This window comes from Balaenoptera musculus, chromosome X (assembly GCF_009873245.2).
Source record: "Balaenoptera musculus isolate JJ_BM4_2016_0621 chromosome X, mBalMus1.pri.v3, whole genome shotgun sequence".
In the NCBI taxonomy this organism is placed as follows: Eukaryota; Metazoa; Chordata; class Mammalia; order Artiodactyla; family Balaenopteridae; genus Balaenoptera; species Balaenoptera musculus.
The window spans coordinates 46,210,372-46,226,652 of record NC_045806.1 but is presented as its reverse complement, the minus strand read 5'-3'; the positions used below and the strand labels follow the sequence as shown (position 1 = coordinate 46,226,652).

The 16,281-nt window shown below is 37.4% G+C and overlaps 1 protein-coding gene across 1 annotated transcript in view; it reads left to right on the top strand.

Moving 5' to 3' along the window:
- Positions 1–14,901, top strand: part of WNK3 (WNK lysine deficient protein kinase 3) — a 120,849-nt gene extending 105,948 nt beyond the window's left edge. The window contains exons 21-24 of the mRNA XM_036839275.1: positions 5,818–5,854; positions 9,253–9,279; positions 10,543–10,746; positions 14,568–14,901. Of these exons, the coding sequence (XP_036695170.1) occupies positions 5,818–5,854; positions 9,253–9,279; positions 10,543–10,746; positions 14,568–14,897 (598 nt within the window). The 3' untranslated portion in view covers positions 14,898–14,901. The remainder of the gene's footprint in view (positions 1–5,817; positions 5,855–9,252; positions 9,280–10,542; positions 10,747–14,567) is intronic.
- The last annotated feature ends 1,380 nt before the right edge of the window (positions 14,902–16,281 follow it).

Below are 16,281 nucleotides of genomic sequence, written 5' to 3'. Positions count from 1 at the left end.
TGCATTGTTTTTCTCTGGTTGCTTTCAGAATTTTTCTTCTCTTTAATTTTCAGCAATTTTTCTGTTTCAGTTTCAGCAATTACATATGTAGGCATGCGTTTCTTTGTGTTTATTTCTGTTTTGAGTTCACTGAGCTTCTTGAATATGTGGGTTTATGTCCTTTGCCAAATTTAGCAAGTTTTCAGCTAGTAGTGCTTCAGATATTGTTTTCTTATCATGCTCTTTTTTTCACTCTCCTTCTGGGACTCTGATGACACAGATTTTAGACTTTTTGCTATTGTCCTATAGGTCCTTTAGTTTCTGTACATGTTTGTTTTTCGTCTTATTTCTCTGTTGTTTAAATTGAATTTTCTGGGGGGTGGTGGGAATGAGTGAAATAGGTGAGGGAAATTAAGAAGTACAAACTTCCAGTTAGAAAATAAATGAGTCACGGGGATGAAATGTACAGCATGAGAAATATAGTCAAAAAATACAAAAATATAGTATCTTTGTGTGGTGACAAAGGTGGTCAAAAGGTACAAACTTCCAGTTATAAGATAAATAAGTACTAGGGGTGTACTGTACAACATGATTAGTACAATTAACACTGCTGTATGTTATATATGAACGTTTTTAAGAGAGTAAATCTGAGTTCTTATCACAAGGAAAAAAATTTTTTCTTTTTCTTTTATTTGGTATCTATATGAGATGATGGATGTTCACTAAACTTATTGTGGTAATCATTTCATGATGTATGTAATTCAAATCATTATGCTGTACGCCTTAAACTTATACAGTGCTCTATGTCACTTATATCTCAATAAAACTGGGAAAAAATTGAATTTTCTTTTGTCATCTCCCTTCTGCTATTGAGTTCATCCAAGGAGGTTTTTTGATGCGTTTTTTTGGTTGTTGTATATTTTTTGGTTCTAAAATTTCATTTATGTTCTTCTCTATTTCTTTGTTGAGATTTTCAATTTTGTCATTGGGTTCAGTAGTTTTTGTGATTACCTATTTGAGCATTTTAATAATAGCTGCTTTAGAGTCTTTGTCAGATAATTCCAACATCTGTATTGTCCTTGAATTAGTATCTATTGGTTATCTTTTCCCATATGAGTTGAAATTGTCCTGGTTCTGTGTATGCCAAGTCATACTGAATTTTATCCTGGACATTTTGAATATTCTAGGACTCTGGTGTCTTTTTCAAATCCTATGTAGAATGTTGACATTTTTGTTATAGGAGGTAATTGACCCAGTTATTTTTACCTTATGAGTTCCAACCTGTCTTCTGTGTTCTGTTGTTCTAATGTCAGTTCATTTGCTTTGCCTCTGTGGTGCTCTTTGGACCTGTCCCACGTGTGGGTCTCCTAGTGGGTCTCAGTCTTGGGAAGTTGCCTGTTAGTTCAGTTTTCATGTCTTTGGTATGCTGAATAGGATTGGATTCATGTATGCACAGCTCAGTAGTAAATCCAGGAATTCAAAAATAACTTTCCTCAGTTCTTCCCTCCCTGCAGTACCTCCAGTACTTTCTGATTCCCAGTGACTCCTTTTTTTGTTCCTCAGCCAGAAATCTGGGATTTTAGTTATTCCGCTCTCTTGTGCACACCTACCACTGTGCACATGTTTAGGGCCAAGCTTTGGGAGATTAGAGACAGCAGTAAAGCAACAGTGATTGTCTTCACTCTCATGGAACTATAACTCACACCACTGATCAGAAGGGAGGGGTCCCCTCCCTCAGAGTTTGGCTTCCATGAGCTTCCAGGGACTCTCCCACCACAGGATTGCTTGGGGGTAGGGGAGAGAGTACAGAGAAAAGAAGAAAAAAATAGGAATTTCTATACATTTTGAGAATGTTGGAAGTTCCCTTTCCCATTTCTCATGCCAAAAGTAGAGGATTTCCTCTGGAGATTTGTCTGAATACCCCAGTGCCTGCTTCTAGATTAACCATGGATACCAGATAGGAAAAACTGGTAAACTCACTGCCATTTTAATGGTACTTTGAATTTTGGTCTTATTCCCTAGTCACCTGCTACTATTAACTCTTCACAATCCTCAGATTGCTGCTCCATGTATTCTGTCCAGCTTTTATGGAGAGACTAAATATGTTAAGCCCGTTTGCCCCGCAGTGTATAGCTGCTGATGTCTCTGCTCAGTTTTCCCCCCTAGTTTTTATTTTTAAGCTTGACTTTCTGGGAGTGACCCCTATATCTGCATTACTTAGTGTTCAGCCAGAGATTGATCAGAGGTTGCACTTTTAAACACCTCAAGCCCGAAGGGCTTCCACTTTCTGCTGCTGGATCTATGTGTGGCCTGGGAAACTCATTTAAACTTGAGGCCATTTTCTAGCTTTCGTTTTCCTCTAGGATTTCTCATGCCTCCTCCTTGCATGTTCAGGCTCTGTCAGCCAGTGATGTGTGTATGGTTTGGGCCCTCGAGTTTATGCTGTGCATGTGACGATATTCCAGTCAACCTGAGATATGTGGACAATTGATCAAGCCTGCGATGGTTGTCTCACTTCCCAGGTCTCCCTGTTAACCTCAGGTTAATGGAGATACTGCTTCTAAAGCTCCAAATCAAGTGAGTTACCTATGGCAGCAGTAGCAAAGCTTATTGTTTTCTCAGCCTGTCCTGCTGTGGTTGAATTGCTGGGCAAGAAGAGCTGGTGCAGAGGTAACAGAAACAGCCATGGGCAAAAACGCCACAGATTACACAGTTCTTAAAAGTTGAGTAGTTTTCATGAGTAACACTTTCGATTTTGTTGTATGACTTTGGGCAAATTCCAGATTGCTGAAATGGTTGTTTTTGAGAGTTCTGTCCAGTTTTATTACTGCTTTTGAGGGAGAGGATTTGAAAACCTCCTCACTCTGTCATGCTAGAAGCCAGAAATTATTTTTTAGCAGATAGGAATGACAGTATCTAACTATTAAACTTCCATTAAATTAACTTATTAAAATGTTTAGATTGATTCCTAAGCAGACCTAATATGAAAATATTATTTCCCTAAATGGGAACTAAATTATCTTCATTTTCTCTTTCTTTTAAGAATTCATTGAAGCCAAGTTTGCAAAGATAGGGTGTTCCACACATACCTTCTAGTGGTTTTATTACTTCATTGACTATCACAGAACCAAGTGATTTCATATTTCTAGTTCTAATAGCTCTCTTTCAAAGCTTGCTGACATTTCATATTTTCCCCATTTGGCCAAGATTGGTGGACACATTTGTTGGCCTTAGCGCAGTATTTTGTAAGCTGTCAGCAAGGAGTTAATAGGTGTTGCGTGGTCAAATAGGAATTGTTGGAGTCAATCATATAAAAACCATTTTTTCACTGTAGACTCTCTTAGATCCTTTACTGTGCTAATATGAATTGAGAATTTTCAAGAAAGGAAATAAATGTACATGTCCCAAAACAGTTTTACCAGAGAACCCACTTTTCACAGAACACATTTTAAGAAGCACTGCCTTAACATATATACAAAGATCCACGTCCATCTTTCCCTACACACAGGTATACCTATTTGTGAGAAACATGAACTGATGCAGGATATTGCATGTAATGGTATCTACAATGTAGGTATGCGGTTAACTTATAATATGAGCATTGTGCTAAACTATGCAGAAAAGAGTTAACATAGCAGGCACAAGACTGCTATCTATAGAAAGGCCTGCTTCCAAGGTTGGACCTTGGCTGGTGTGCAGGAACTTGGTTTCCCTTTCTTCCCTAACTGATAAGTATAGCTCACGTTGCCTAGATTGTTGGTACAAATAATGTGATTTATGCCGAATACCTGTTTTCCTTCTTAGAGTCTGGCATTTTGGTAAATGCTAGGCAAAAGGTGCCTACATGACCAGTCACCAATAAAAACCTTGGGCACTGAGTCTCTATTGGGCTTCCCTGACCAGAAACTTACCATTTTTTGTTGCTGAGAGAAAGGAGCATACTCAAGAATGCTCCCTCACCATAGGAAGAGAGCATAGGGAAGTCTGTGCATTAATTTCTCTAGAATCCTGTGTATTTTTCCCTTGCTGATCCTATGTGCATCCTTTTGCTGTAACAAACTTGGCTATGAACACAACTGTATGCTGAGTTCTGTAAGACCGTCTATTGAATCAGTGAATCTGTGAGTGGTCTTGGGAGCCCTGAAACATAATCGCATTACATAATCTCAATCCTCAAAACATCTCTAAAGTAGGTAGAAGTTAGTCTGTCCTTATAGGCAAGGATACTACAGTTAGTGGGGTTAAGCAAATCTGTCTGACTCCAAAGTGTTGGCTCTTCACTGTTATACTGCATTGCCTCCCAATACCAGACATCCTGTCTGCAGTGGATTGAAAGGAGGCAATGGGAGATCGTCAAAGGCGATAGTGGTCTGAGACTGCTTCATTCAGGAAGTAGGATTTGAGTTGGTGTTGAAAGGTAAATGGACCGGATTAAAATTGATGAAGTGGAGTGTGAAGAGTATTGTCAGTAGGTAGAATTGCATGTTATAAAGGCATGCAAATCGTAAAATGTAAGATGTATTTGGGAGAAAGAGAATATAACATTTGGGTGAAATGGAGAGTTTATATTAGAAGGTTTTTTCCCCACACTTTTTTTTTTTTTTAATTTTTGGCAACTGCCACAGCTTATCTATGCTATAGTTTGATGTAAGATAATATATTTAATCTAACACATTATTATGTATTTAAGCTTAATAAATGATATAATGTTCAAGGATAATAAATAAGATAATCTATGTTTGCATGTTCTGCAAAGACAATCATGCCTACCAAGGACTTTGCCACCGAAACAAGTTGAAAACCCACTATTGTAGTACTAAGAAACTGTTAAAGTTTGGGTTTTGGGGTGCTTTTTGGAGCAGAGGAATGAAATGCTGAAAACAGCATTTAACTGGTACTAATCTGGTGGCAATGTGAAGAATGTATTGGCTAGAACCAGGGAGTGAATCTATTTAGATCATTACCATCATGGCAGTCCATATATGAGATGATTAAGAGTTTAGAGAAGTATGGAAGTGAAAACAGACAGGAGATGCTGTATAGGATGATTTGCCATGATGTGGTAATAAACTGGATATGTGTGTGTTTGTTGGGAGATCCAAAGAGTCTGAGTCTGGGTGGTTTGTAGAAAATATGGTATCTTTAACAGAAATATAAGATTTAGGCAAACTGTCGTGCTTAGACGATGATAGGCTTGACTGTAGGTGTATTTAATTGAAGAATTTATTGACATTGAATTGGAGAAACACATTTGGAAGTTGGTTGTGAGGTTGGACTGAAGAGACATCAAGATTTGAGATAAGAGATGGAAACATCTGCAGTTGGGTGATTGCTGGAACTATCTGAATGTAGGAATCACCTTGGGGGAAAACAAAAAAGAACACCAAGGACTGAACTCTGATTTTACTCATTTCATCAATAAGAAATGAATATTAAAGAGCACCTTTGAAGTTATGTTACTACCTATCATAAAACACATTTGAAGAGCACTTCTTTTAATGTGCATTCATTGGGTAATTTCTGGTTTGTGAACTTTAATATGATATGAATAACTTTCAAATGAAATCAATAAATGTTCCTAACATTTATCAATCAATAAATGTGCCTAACTGAATAGTTAGGCACTGAATAACATTCAGTAGGGTATACAGAAGTAGACATACAGTGTTGTACACATGAAACTTATATAATGTTATAGATCAATGTTACTTCAATAAAAGAAAAATAAATACTTGTTTGGGTTTGTTATTTCTTCCTCTACTTGTTGGCAACTGTATCACTAGTGCAGCAGCCATCATTGCCCGCCAATTAAGTGCATAAGATCACTTGTTCCACCAGATATGTACACAAGAAGAATCCTGACATTGGGTTTTCCGTGAGTACAGAAATGTTCTTAAATGAATGACAGTCAAACTTAGCTCTATTTTTTTAAAGAAACTAAAGGGGAATGAGCACAGAAATACTCCTTCAGGTTAGTTGGGTGGGCAGAAATGCTGGCACTAATATGTATATGTTTCTGGCTATCGTCTGCTTTTTATTCCTACCTGCTGACATTTTTCCAGGTTAAGAACACAATCTATAAAGGCTTCAGCTCCAAAGTCTTCCCCAACATTGTTGTGCTATTTGTTTGCTCACTGGAGTTGGCAGAGAATCACATGAATGTGCAGAGGGATAACAGGAAAAAATGATACTTTTATTATAGGCTGACTTGTGTGTCCTTGGGTTTTAAGTTTTAAAAAAGTAGGAATTAAAAAAAAAAGTAGGAATTCCAACAAGATTGGTACATCCTTTTAGTACATCATGGTTACCCAAAATTAGTAAAAGTTATTTTTGTAAAACTCTTTTGTATATGAGAATATGTTCCACTTAATTCATTAAACTCTTCTTAAGCAATTTTCACTAATATGTTTCCATTTAATTTTTATTAACAAAATTCCACACTTTATTTTGATTTCCTTAGTTTTTGCATAAATTCTTTTTCTATTCTAGGATCCCATCCAGGATACCACCTGATATTTACTTGTCATGTCTCTAAGCTCCTCTTGGCAGTTTTCTCAGATTTCCCTTGTTTTTTTTTTTTTTTCTGTTTGTTTGTTTTTAAATTTTATTGAAGTATAGTTGATTTACAATGTTGTGTTAATTTCTTTTGTACAGCAAAGTGACTCAGCCATATATATATATATATATATATGTGTGTGTGTGTGTGTGTGTATTCTTTTCATATTCTTTCCATTATGGTTTGTCACAGGATATTGAGTATAGTTCCCTATGTCCATTTAATTTTTAATCTCCTTGACTCTAAGCCTTCAGTAGCACAAGGGTCATAGAGAATGACAGGCTATGCATAAGCAATCATTGAGATTATCATGTTCCTCCTTATTAAGCAATTTTCTTATCCTTTTCCCAGTTTGTTGCATGGGTTGGCATGGTACAATGGAAAGCACACTGACCAAATAGTCAGGATACTTGGGTTCTAACCCCAGCGTATAACCTCAGCTGTTTACTTTCTGGATTCCAGTCTTCCCATCCCCAAAATAGAATGATACTTGCTGAACCTATATCACGGGCCTGTTATGAGTTTCAAAGAATATAAAGAAAAGTACTTTGAAAGTGTTTATATGTAGGCTTCTTGCATTATCCTTTACATTTTTTATCGTTTTTCACAATTAAAAAAAAGTACCATAACAATTGTACAAGATATTTTCACATGTTTATTTAATTAAATCTGTGGATGTGTTACTGTGCTTAAATTTCACAACTGCATTTACTAAAATTCGTTTTAGACCCACTCTGTAAGTTTTGACTTGTAAATCAGTCAGAGGAACTTTATGAATCTTTTCTATGAGAATGATTTAGTTAGCCTGTATAATAGCACTAAATAATTTAAAGACAGTGTGATGTTCAGATTAGGAAACTTTTCACTGATGAAGACATCTGTAATTGATTTCTTTCATCTATTTGGACATCTTGTGCTCCAGAACTCATGAGGCTAACAAAACCATCTGCCTTCTTATTTCTGCTATTCTAGATAGACATTCTTTTTATCAATAATAAACAGAAATATCGGTAAACAAAAAATTAAATGAGATTCTAGTTTTCTGAAGATTGTTGAAAGTCAGTATGGTATATTAAAAGAAAGAGTTCTTGTCTAGGCTTTAGAATTCTGGCCCTGGCTCTGCTGGTATCTAATTGCAAGAACTCAGGCATGGGGCTTCCATGGTGGCACAGTAGTTAAGAATCCGCCTGCCAATCTACAGATTCAGTGCAATCCCTATCAAACTACCAATGGCATTTTTCACAGAACTAGAACAAAAAATATCACAATTTGTATGGAAACGAAAAAGACCCCAAATAGCCAAGGCAATCTTGAGAAAGAAAAACGGAGCTGGAGGGATCAGGCTCCCTGACTTCAGACTATAATACAAAGCTACAGTAAACAAGACAGTATGGTACTGGCACAAAAACAGAAATATAGAACAATGGAACATGATAGAAAGCCCAGAGATAAACCCACGCACATATGGTCACCTTATCTTTGATAAAGGAGGCAAGCATATACAGTGGAGAAAAGACAGCCTCTTCAATAAGTGGTGCTGGGAAAACTGGACAGCTACATGTAAAAGAATGAAATTAGAATACTGCCTGACACCATGCACAAAAATAAACTCAAAATGGATTAAAGACCTAAATGTAAGGCCAGACACTATAAAACTCTTAGAGGAAAACATAGGCAGAACACTCTATGACATAAATCACAGCAAGATCCTTTTTAACCCACTTCCTAGAGGAATGGAAATAAAAACAAAAATAAATAAATGGGACCTAATGAAACTTAAAAGCTTTTGCACAGCAAAGGAACCATAAACAAGACAAAAAGACAACCCTTAGAATGGGAGAAAATATTTGCAAATGAAGCCACTGACAAAGGATTAATCTCCAAAATATGTAAGCAGCTCATGTAGCTCAATATTAAAAAAACAAACAACCCAATCCAAAAATGGGCAGAAGACCTAAATAGACATTTCTCCAAAGAAGATATACAGATTGCCAACAAACACATGAAAGAATGCTCAACATCATTAATCATTAGAGAAATGCAAATCAAAACTGCAATGAGGTATCACCTCACACCTGTCAGAATGGCCATCATCAAAAAATCTACAAACAGTAAATGCTGGAGAGGGTGTGGAGAAAAGGGAACCCTCTTGCACTGTTGGTGGGAATATAAATTGATACAGCCACTATGGAGAACAGTATGGAGGTTCCTTAAAAAACTAAAAATAGAACCACCATATGACCCAGCGATCCCACTACTGGGCATATACCCTGAGAAAACTGTAATTCAAAAAGAGTCATGTTGGGCTTCCCTGGTGGCGCAGTGGTTGGGAATCTGCCTGCCAATGCAGGGGACACGGGTTCGAGCCCTGGTCTGGGAGGGTCCCACATGCCGTGGAGCAACTAGGCCCGTGGGCCACAATTTGCTGAGCCTGCGCGTCTGGAGCCTGTGCTCCGCAACAAGAGAGGCCGTGATAATGAGAGGCCTGCGCACCGCGATGAAGAGTGGCCCCCACTTGCCGCAACTAGAGAAAGACCTCACACAGAAACGAAGACCCAACACAGCCATAAATAAATAAATAAATAAACCCAAAAGTTTAAAAAAAAAAAAAAGAGTCATGTTACCCCAATGTTCATTGCAGCACTATTTACAATAGCCGGGACATGGAAGCAACCTACGTGTCCATCGACAGATGAATGGATAAAGAAGATGTGGCACATATGCACAATGGAATATTACTCAGCCATAAAAGGAAACGAAATTGAGTTATTTGTAGTGAGGTGGATGGATCTAGAGTCTGTCATACAGAGTGAAGTAAGTCAGAAAGAGAAAAACAAATACCGTATGCTAACACATATATATGGAATCTAAAAAAATTTTAAAAATGGTTCTGAAGAACCTAGGGGCAGGGCAGGAATAAAGACGCAGACGTTGAGAATGGACTTGAGGACACGGGGAGGGGGAAGGGTAAGCTGGGACGAAGTGAGAGAGTGGCATGGACATATATACATTACCAAATGTAAAATAGATAGCTAGTGGGAAGCAGCCACATAGCACAGGGAGATCAGCTCGGTGCTTTGTGACCACCTAAAGGGGTGGGATAGGGAGGGTGGGAAGGAGACGCAAGAGGGAGGGAATATGGGGATATATGTATAAGTATAGCTGACTCACTTTGTTATACAGCAGAAACTAACACACCATTGTAAAGCAATTATACTCCAATAAAGATGTTAAAAAAAAATCTGCCTGCCAATGCAGGGGACACGGGTTCGATCCCTGGTCTGGGAAGATCCCACATGCCGTGGAGCAACTAAGCCCGTGCACCACAACTACTGAGCCTGCACTCTAGAGCCCATGGGCCACAACTACTGAGCCCGCATGCCACAACTACTGAAGCCCGCACACCTGGAGCCCGTGCTCTGCAACAAGAGAAGCCACTGCGATGAGAAGCCTGCGCACCACAACGAAGGGTAGCCTCCGCTCGCTGCAACCAGAGAAAGCCCACACACAGCAACAAAGACCCAACACAGCCAAAAATAAAAACAAATAAATAAATTTATTTAAATAAAAAAGGAACTCAGGCATGTCAATTTACTTTTTCTGGGCCTCATTTCCCCATTATAAAACAAGTGGTTTTAGATTGGACTTCTAAGGTTCTTTCCATTTTTAACATTCTGTCATTGTTTTTTAACTCTTCTAAGTATCTGTCTGAGGAACCTGATGATAAGATTAGAGTTGATACTAATATTTTTGAGATACTATTTATTATATTTGACTTATACCTAAGGTGACCATATAATTTGCCATCCAAACAAGAAGAAACTTTTGAGAGTGAACGGGATACTGTTAGTAATTACACAAGGACCATAGCTTTAAGCCAGAACTAGAATGTCTGGTTACCCTATCTATACCCAATATGTAGTTCTGCATTACTGGCCGAAAAAGAGTATTTGTTTATCAGTTTTAATTCCTTTTCCTGGTTTCTCTGTTTTTTTTTCCTTCTTATAGATCCACTGTGTGTGGAAAGTAGTGCAGCAGCATGCCAGCAATCTCCAGCTAGTAAAAAAGGGATGTTCACAGATGACTTACACAAACTGGTGGATGACTGGACAAAGGAAACAGTAGGAAATTCTCTTATTAAGCCAAGTTTAAACCAACTTAAACAGAGTCAACAGAAACTAGAAACAGACAACTGGAACAAAGTATATGAAGTAAGTTGTTTATACCTGACCCTCTTTATTTATGAGAACTAAAACCATAAAAATTGATTCACTTAGGCCTATAGTTATAGTCACTATGATAGAGTGGTGTGATTTGACAACAGAGAGACTTTTATCCTTATCTAGATTCATTATGTCTTTGAGCAAATTATGTTTTAGGCCAGGGGCCAGCAAACTATTTCTGGGAAGGGGCCGGTTAGTAAATATTTTCAAGCCATGTGGTTGTAACTAATCAACACAGCCATAGACAATACATAAACAAGTGGGCATGGCTTTGTTCCATTAAAACTTGATTTGCAAAAAGAGGTGGCAGGCTGTAGATTGCTGACCCTTGTTTTAGGCTATTATACCTGAAGAAAAAAAAACCATCAAGTATCAAAAAAGAAAGCATCTGGGGTGAGGGTTAATTCAATCTTGTGGTGCAAGAAGAATTTGGGTTTTGAGGAAAAGTTATCTTATGTTAATTGTACATCAGTATTCTTAGAGCCAATAAGTTATCTTACGTATTCAGTATGAAAAAGAATTTTAAAGATACTTAAACTAGAATATTATAAAAGATGTCTTAAGTTTATGGACGAGATGTCTACTTAATTGCATATGGCCTTAGTCAGGTATACAAGCAATTGAAATGTAGAAAGTAGTTGTGGTGCACGGGCTTAGTTGCTCCACAATGCATTCTGGAGTGGGAAGAAGACAGGTTCACAGAATAGTATATATAGTATTTATGTAAAATTATATAAGATACATGTATATATGCATAGAAATAGGAAAAGCCATTAAAATATGCTGGATGGTGGAATTGGGGCCTTATTTTACTTTGTACTTTTCTGTATTTGAATTTTTAAAGTATCATTTTTTCAAAGTGAGTAAATCTATTAAAATGTGAATCAGGGCTTAGAATCTGAACCCATATAATTGAAAGAGATATATCTGAGTGTGTGTGTGTGTTATGTTTGTGTACATATATGTGTGTGTATATATAGTCATTGCATGTAGTTTGCTAAAGAGTCTGAAAATTCATTTAGTGTTAACATTGAATAAAATTTTTCAAAAGCCTAGATTTTCCAAACTAGTAAGCAGTGTATCTGCTTAAGGGCTCTGTGTATTTATATTATTCCTGGCACCGATTTATACACAGATAGTATCACCATTGTAAAAATTGGCAGCCTTTAGAGGCAAATTTTAAGGCATAAATGTGTTTGTGCTGCCAGTGAGAGATCCTCTGAGCACTATGTGAATGGAGGCCTTTGTTGATGAGTTGGAGGATGGTTTATTGCGGTATAATGAGGGATGTTTGGAAGAAGAGTGAGTAGAAAATGGAGTACGAATAAAAGTGGTGAAGGTCTTTATACGGACTGGGGTTCCAGCGTCAGCTCAGTCATTTACTAGTTGTGTGACTTTAGACAAGTCACTTTTGTGTCAGTTTTCATGTCTTTAAAACAGGGATAATACCTTCCTGCTTTGCAGGATTGCTGTGAGGATTAAATGAGGTAACATCTATAAAGTGCCTAGCACATAGTAGTATCCTATACATGGTAACTATTTTTGTATTTTTAGGTTCAGTTGATTATATCTTTGTGTGGAGAGCCCATCTCACTATCTAATGTTCTCGCATGTTACTGTTCTGTGCCTTAGAAAATTTTGTCACAATTATGTGCCAAGCCCTCTGCTAGGCACTGGGTTTGATCAGCAAAAACAAGTATGTTCCCTGTTCTCATGGGACTTATATGCTGGTGGGACAGTTAGATATGAACAGACTTGTATAAATAAACATAAAATTGCAGCTGTAATAAGGACTACAAAGGAGAGAGATAGGATACCATACAGTAAGGGAAATTTGACCTAGTAAAGGGAAGTCAAGAAAAGCTTCCCTGAGAAAGTGATGATTGAGCAGAGATCTGCAGGATGAGTAAGTGTTAACTAGGTGAATAGGGGAGGGAATATGATTCTAAGCAGAAAGAACAGCATATGCAAAACCCCTGTATGGGGAAACAGAGAATGAAAGGACTGAAAGTAGGCCCATTTGGCTGAAGTGAAGAGAGCAGAGAGGAGTTGGTGCACAGTGAATCTAAGGAGAGTCTTAAAAGTGGTGATGACAAGGAACTTTGTCTTTATTTTAAGACGGATGGATAGCCATTGAAGCCCTAGGGTTGACATGATCAGATTTGCTTTTTGAAAAGATCACTCTGGCTTGAAGCAAGAAGAAAGATTATTGAAGATAAGGGTAGATATTTGTAGACCAATTAAGAGTTAGTCACAGTAGGCCCGATAAAGAGAAGTTGAACAACTTTTTAAATAACTATACTTCAATTTAAAAAGAGAGAGAGAGAGAAGCTGAAGAGAAGTGAACAGATTACAAAAAATGTTTAAGAGATAAAATGGACCAGATTTAGTCATGGAACTGATGTTTGGCAGAGGGGAGGTGTCAAGGCAAGGTTTCTGGCTGGTATAACTGGCTATCATTCCAGCATACCAATCATCAAGAAGGGGAACATGAGCAGGCAGTGTGTTTTGGTAGAAGAAAGATCATACGTTTGGTTTTGGTCATTTGAATCTGAGATGCCTTTTAAATATCCAAGAGAAGATTAAGTATAACATGTCATCTCCAATTTTTATTTTTTTTAAATAAAAATCACATTGTTACTGTTTGTAAATAATAATGTTTGTTATAGAACTTAATCAATGCAGAAAAGTACAAAATTTTAAAATACCACCTTCAAATCCTACCACCCAGAAATAATTGTCACTAACTTTAGATAAACATCACTTCAGATATCTTTCTATGTCTGTATCTGAATACATAGAAATAGCTTTACAAAAATGTGATCATACTATATGTGCTATTTTAAAATCAGAAGTATTTAGTTTTACTTTAACAGAATAAAAATACTGATATGAAAAAGGGATTGCTGGACTTTAAATGTTTTTCTTTTCACCTCAAGGGATCTTGTCATTCATTCTTGAGTCAAGCTAAAAACCTTTATCTTAACTGTAGTTTGAAACTTTAGTTGAAAGCATTTTAGCTTGACCATCAATTTAGAAGAACTAAGAATTTGGGACTGATACCAAGCTCTCCTTTAAGTAAGAATTATTTACTTCCATTTAGACTTATTATTCCCATGTTCATAAGATTTCAGTAATCTCTATACATACACATAATCACAATACGATATAATAAGAAGAGTCAGGCAGGAATATGTTTTCTCAGTACTGCCCAAAACATAATTGTCTTGAGTTTAAATTTCCAAAAATAGAACAGAAATGTCAGACTTTAAATAGTGAGTAGGGGGAGGTAGGGAGGTGACATTTATTGAGCACCTACTATATGCCAGGCTTTCCCCTATGCCACTCTAAATCATGCTCCTCTTTCTCCAAAGAATTATGTAGTAAAATGGACTACTGTTGTCTGTGGCCCTGAATGAGAGACTGCCTGGGACTGGCAGAAGGAAGTAAAAATAGAAGAGTAGTGCATGCATGAGGAAAGGAGACACTAAACTGTGAACAGAAACTTAGCAGGGCTCTTGGAGTTAGCTGGAGCTGTGTTCAAATCCTCACCTTACTATTAACTTGCTAAGTGGTGATGGGTGTTATCAATTTTGAGCTTCTGTTTCCTCATCTAAAAATGCCTGCCTTGCAGGGCAGTTACGAAGATGAAATGAAATAAGGTATATAACTATGCTTAGCACACAGAAAGTTACTCCAAAAATGGTAGACACTCAGAATAATAATGGGAGAGTAGTAAGCCAAAAAGAATACAGATGGGTAAAAGTATCTACCAAATAAACTGATCTTTTGTTTTTATTTTTTGTTAGAATACTCCATCTACTATGGGCTACACATCAACATGGATTTCTTCTCTGTCCCAAATCCGTGGAGCTGTCCCAACCTCCTTGCCACAAGGACTCTCACGCCCTTCATTTCCTGGCCCATTATCATCATATGGAATACCCCATGTTTGTCAATATAATGCTGTGGGGGGGCCAGGGTATCCAGTACAGTGGGTAGGAATTTCAGGAACACCACAACAGTCTGTAGTAATTCCTACCCAATCTGGGGGACCGTTCCAGCCGGGGATGAATTTGCAGGCATTTCCAGCTTCATCAGTGCAGAATCCATCCACGATCCCTCCTGGTCCCAAGTGAATCAGAGTAGAAGATGAAGAAAAAGGAGGTATTTTTCAGAATTAATTTTCAGGACACCTAAGATATTAAACTTTCTTCTTCTTTGGTTCTGCCATATTTTCCTTCGTTTTGAGTTTATTTTCCACTATATTTTTTTTTGTTCCAATGTAGTATTTGATATAGCTCATCATCCTGTAGAACTGTGCAGTTTGTACATAGAACACTGCACACAGAAATGTTTTTTCACTTCAAATCCTATCCTCTTTGATACTTGATTTTTTAAAAATACTGTTCAGAATGCTTTAATAAGCTCAGCTTGAGCATCTCCATTTCCAGGACACTTTCCATTATTGCTGCTCTCTGCAGCTGGATGATACTTTTCTTTAAAAGGTATAAAAACTATTTATATTCCCCTAACATGGGCAAAGTGAGACCCTCCAACAGCTGGAGTCTTATGGGATTCTTCACATGTTTATCTTAGGTTTACCTTTCGCAGAAGGCAGGGTAACTTGCTGCAGGAAATGTTTTGGTGTATAAAATTAGAATAACTTTGTCAACCAATATAGAACATGAGCCCTTTTTAATGTGATTTTCTTCCCGTCGTCACAGCAGTAGGAGTGAAGCCTTGTTTTAGGTGAGGCGGAGAGAAAGGAAAAAACAGAACTGTAACAGTTCCTTGATTCTGCAGATACTGTAGCTGCTTTAGGATTTCCATAGTAATTCAAAGCAGCTATCTCTTTGTTTCTCATGTGCACACTACATTGTTTTTGAGCATCTGAGAGGCATTGGTTTGGCTTGCATTCTTTTGCAAGGGATGTATTGCAGCTGATACGAATCTCATTTGGGGGGAATCTTTGTGTTCCTAACAAAGAGGATTCAAGTTACACCTCTATTAGTCCATTCTTCTGAAGTGAAATTTACTTGACACAGTAGGTTTTGTAGGTTTTGAGACTTACACATGAAACACTGGCTTTACAGGGTTCTAAGAGATGTGGGGTATACATTGTCCTGCAGTAGATAGTAGACCCTCAAACGATACTATTTAAGTTGCCCTTAGCTTTTTTTTTTTGATTACCTTTTTTTCAGTTGTTATAGTTTTCTTGTTAGTATCTAGCATCTTAGATGATTTTAGATCTCCAGATGATTTTGGCAGCCTCTTTAGAATCTGAGAGAGATCACTGTCAAGTTGCACTTTACTGGGTTTTATCCAGTTTTAGGAGGAGGGGAGGCAATGTCAAAATATACACTTTTGGTTTTCAAGAAGGTTAACTGTAATAATCTTAAAAGGCTGGTCACAGAGTTACCTAATGCTCAGTCTGTGAAACCCAAATAGAATTCTAAAATGGTATTTATCGACTACCACATATAAAGATGTTTAAAATACTTAGTTTTCACTCTGAAGATT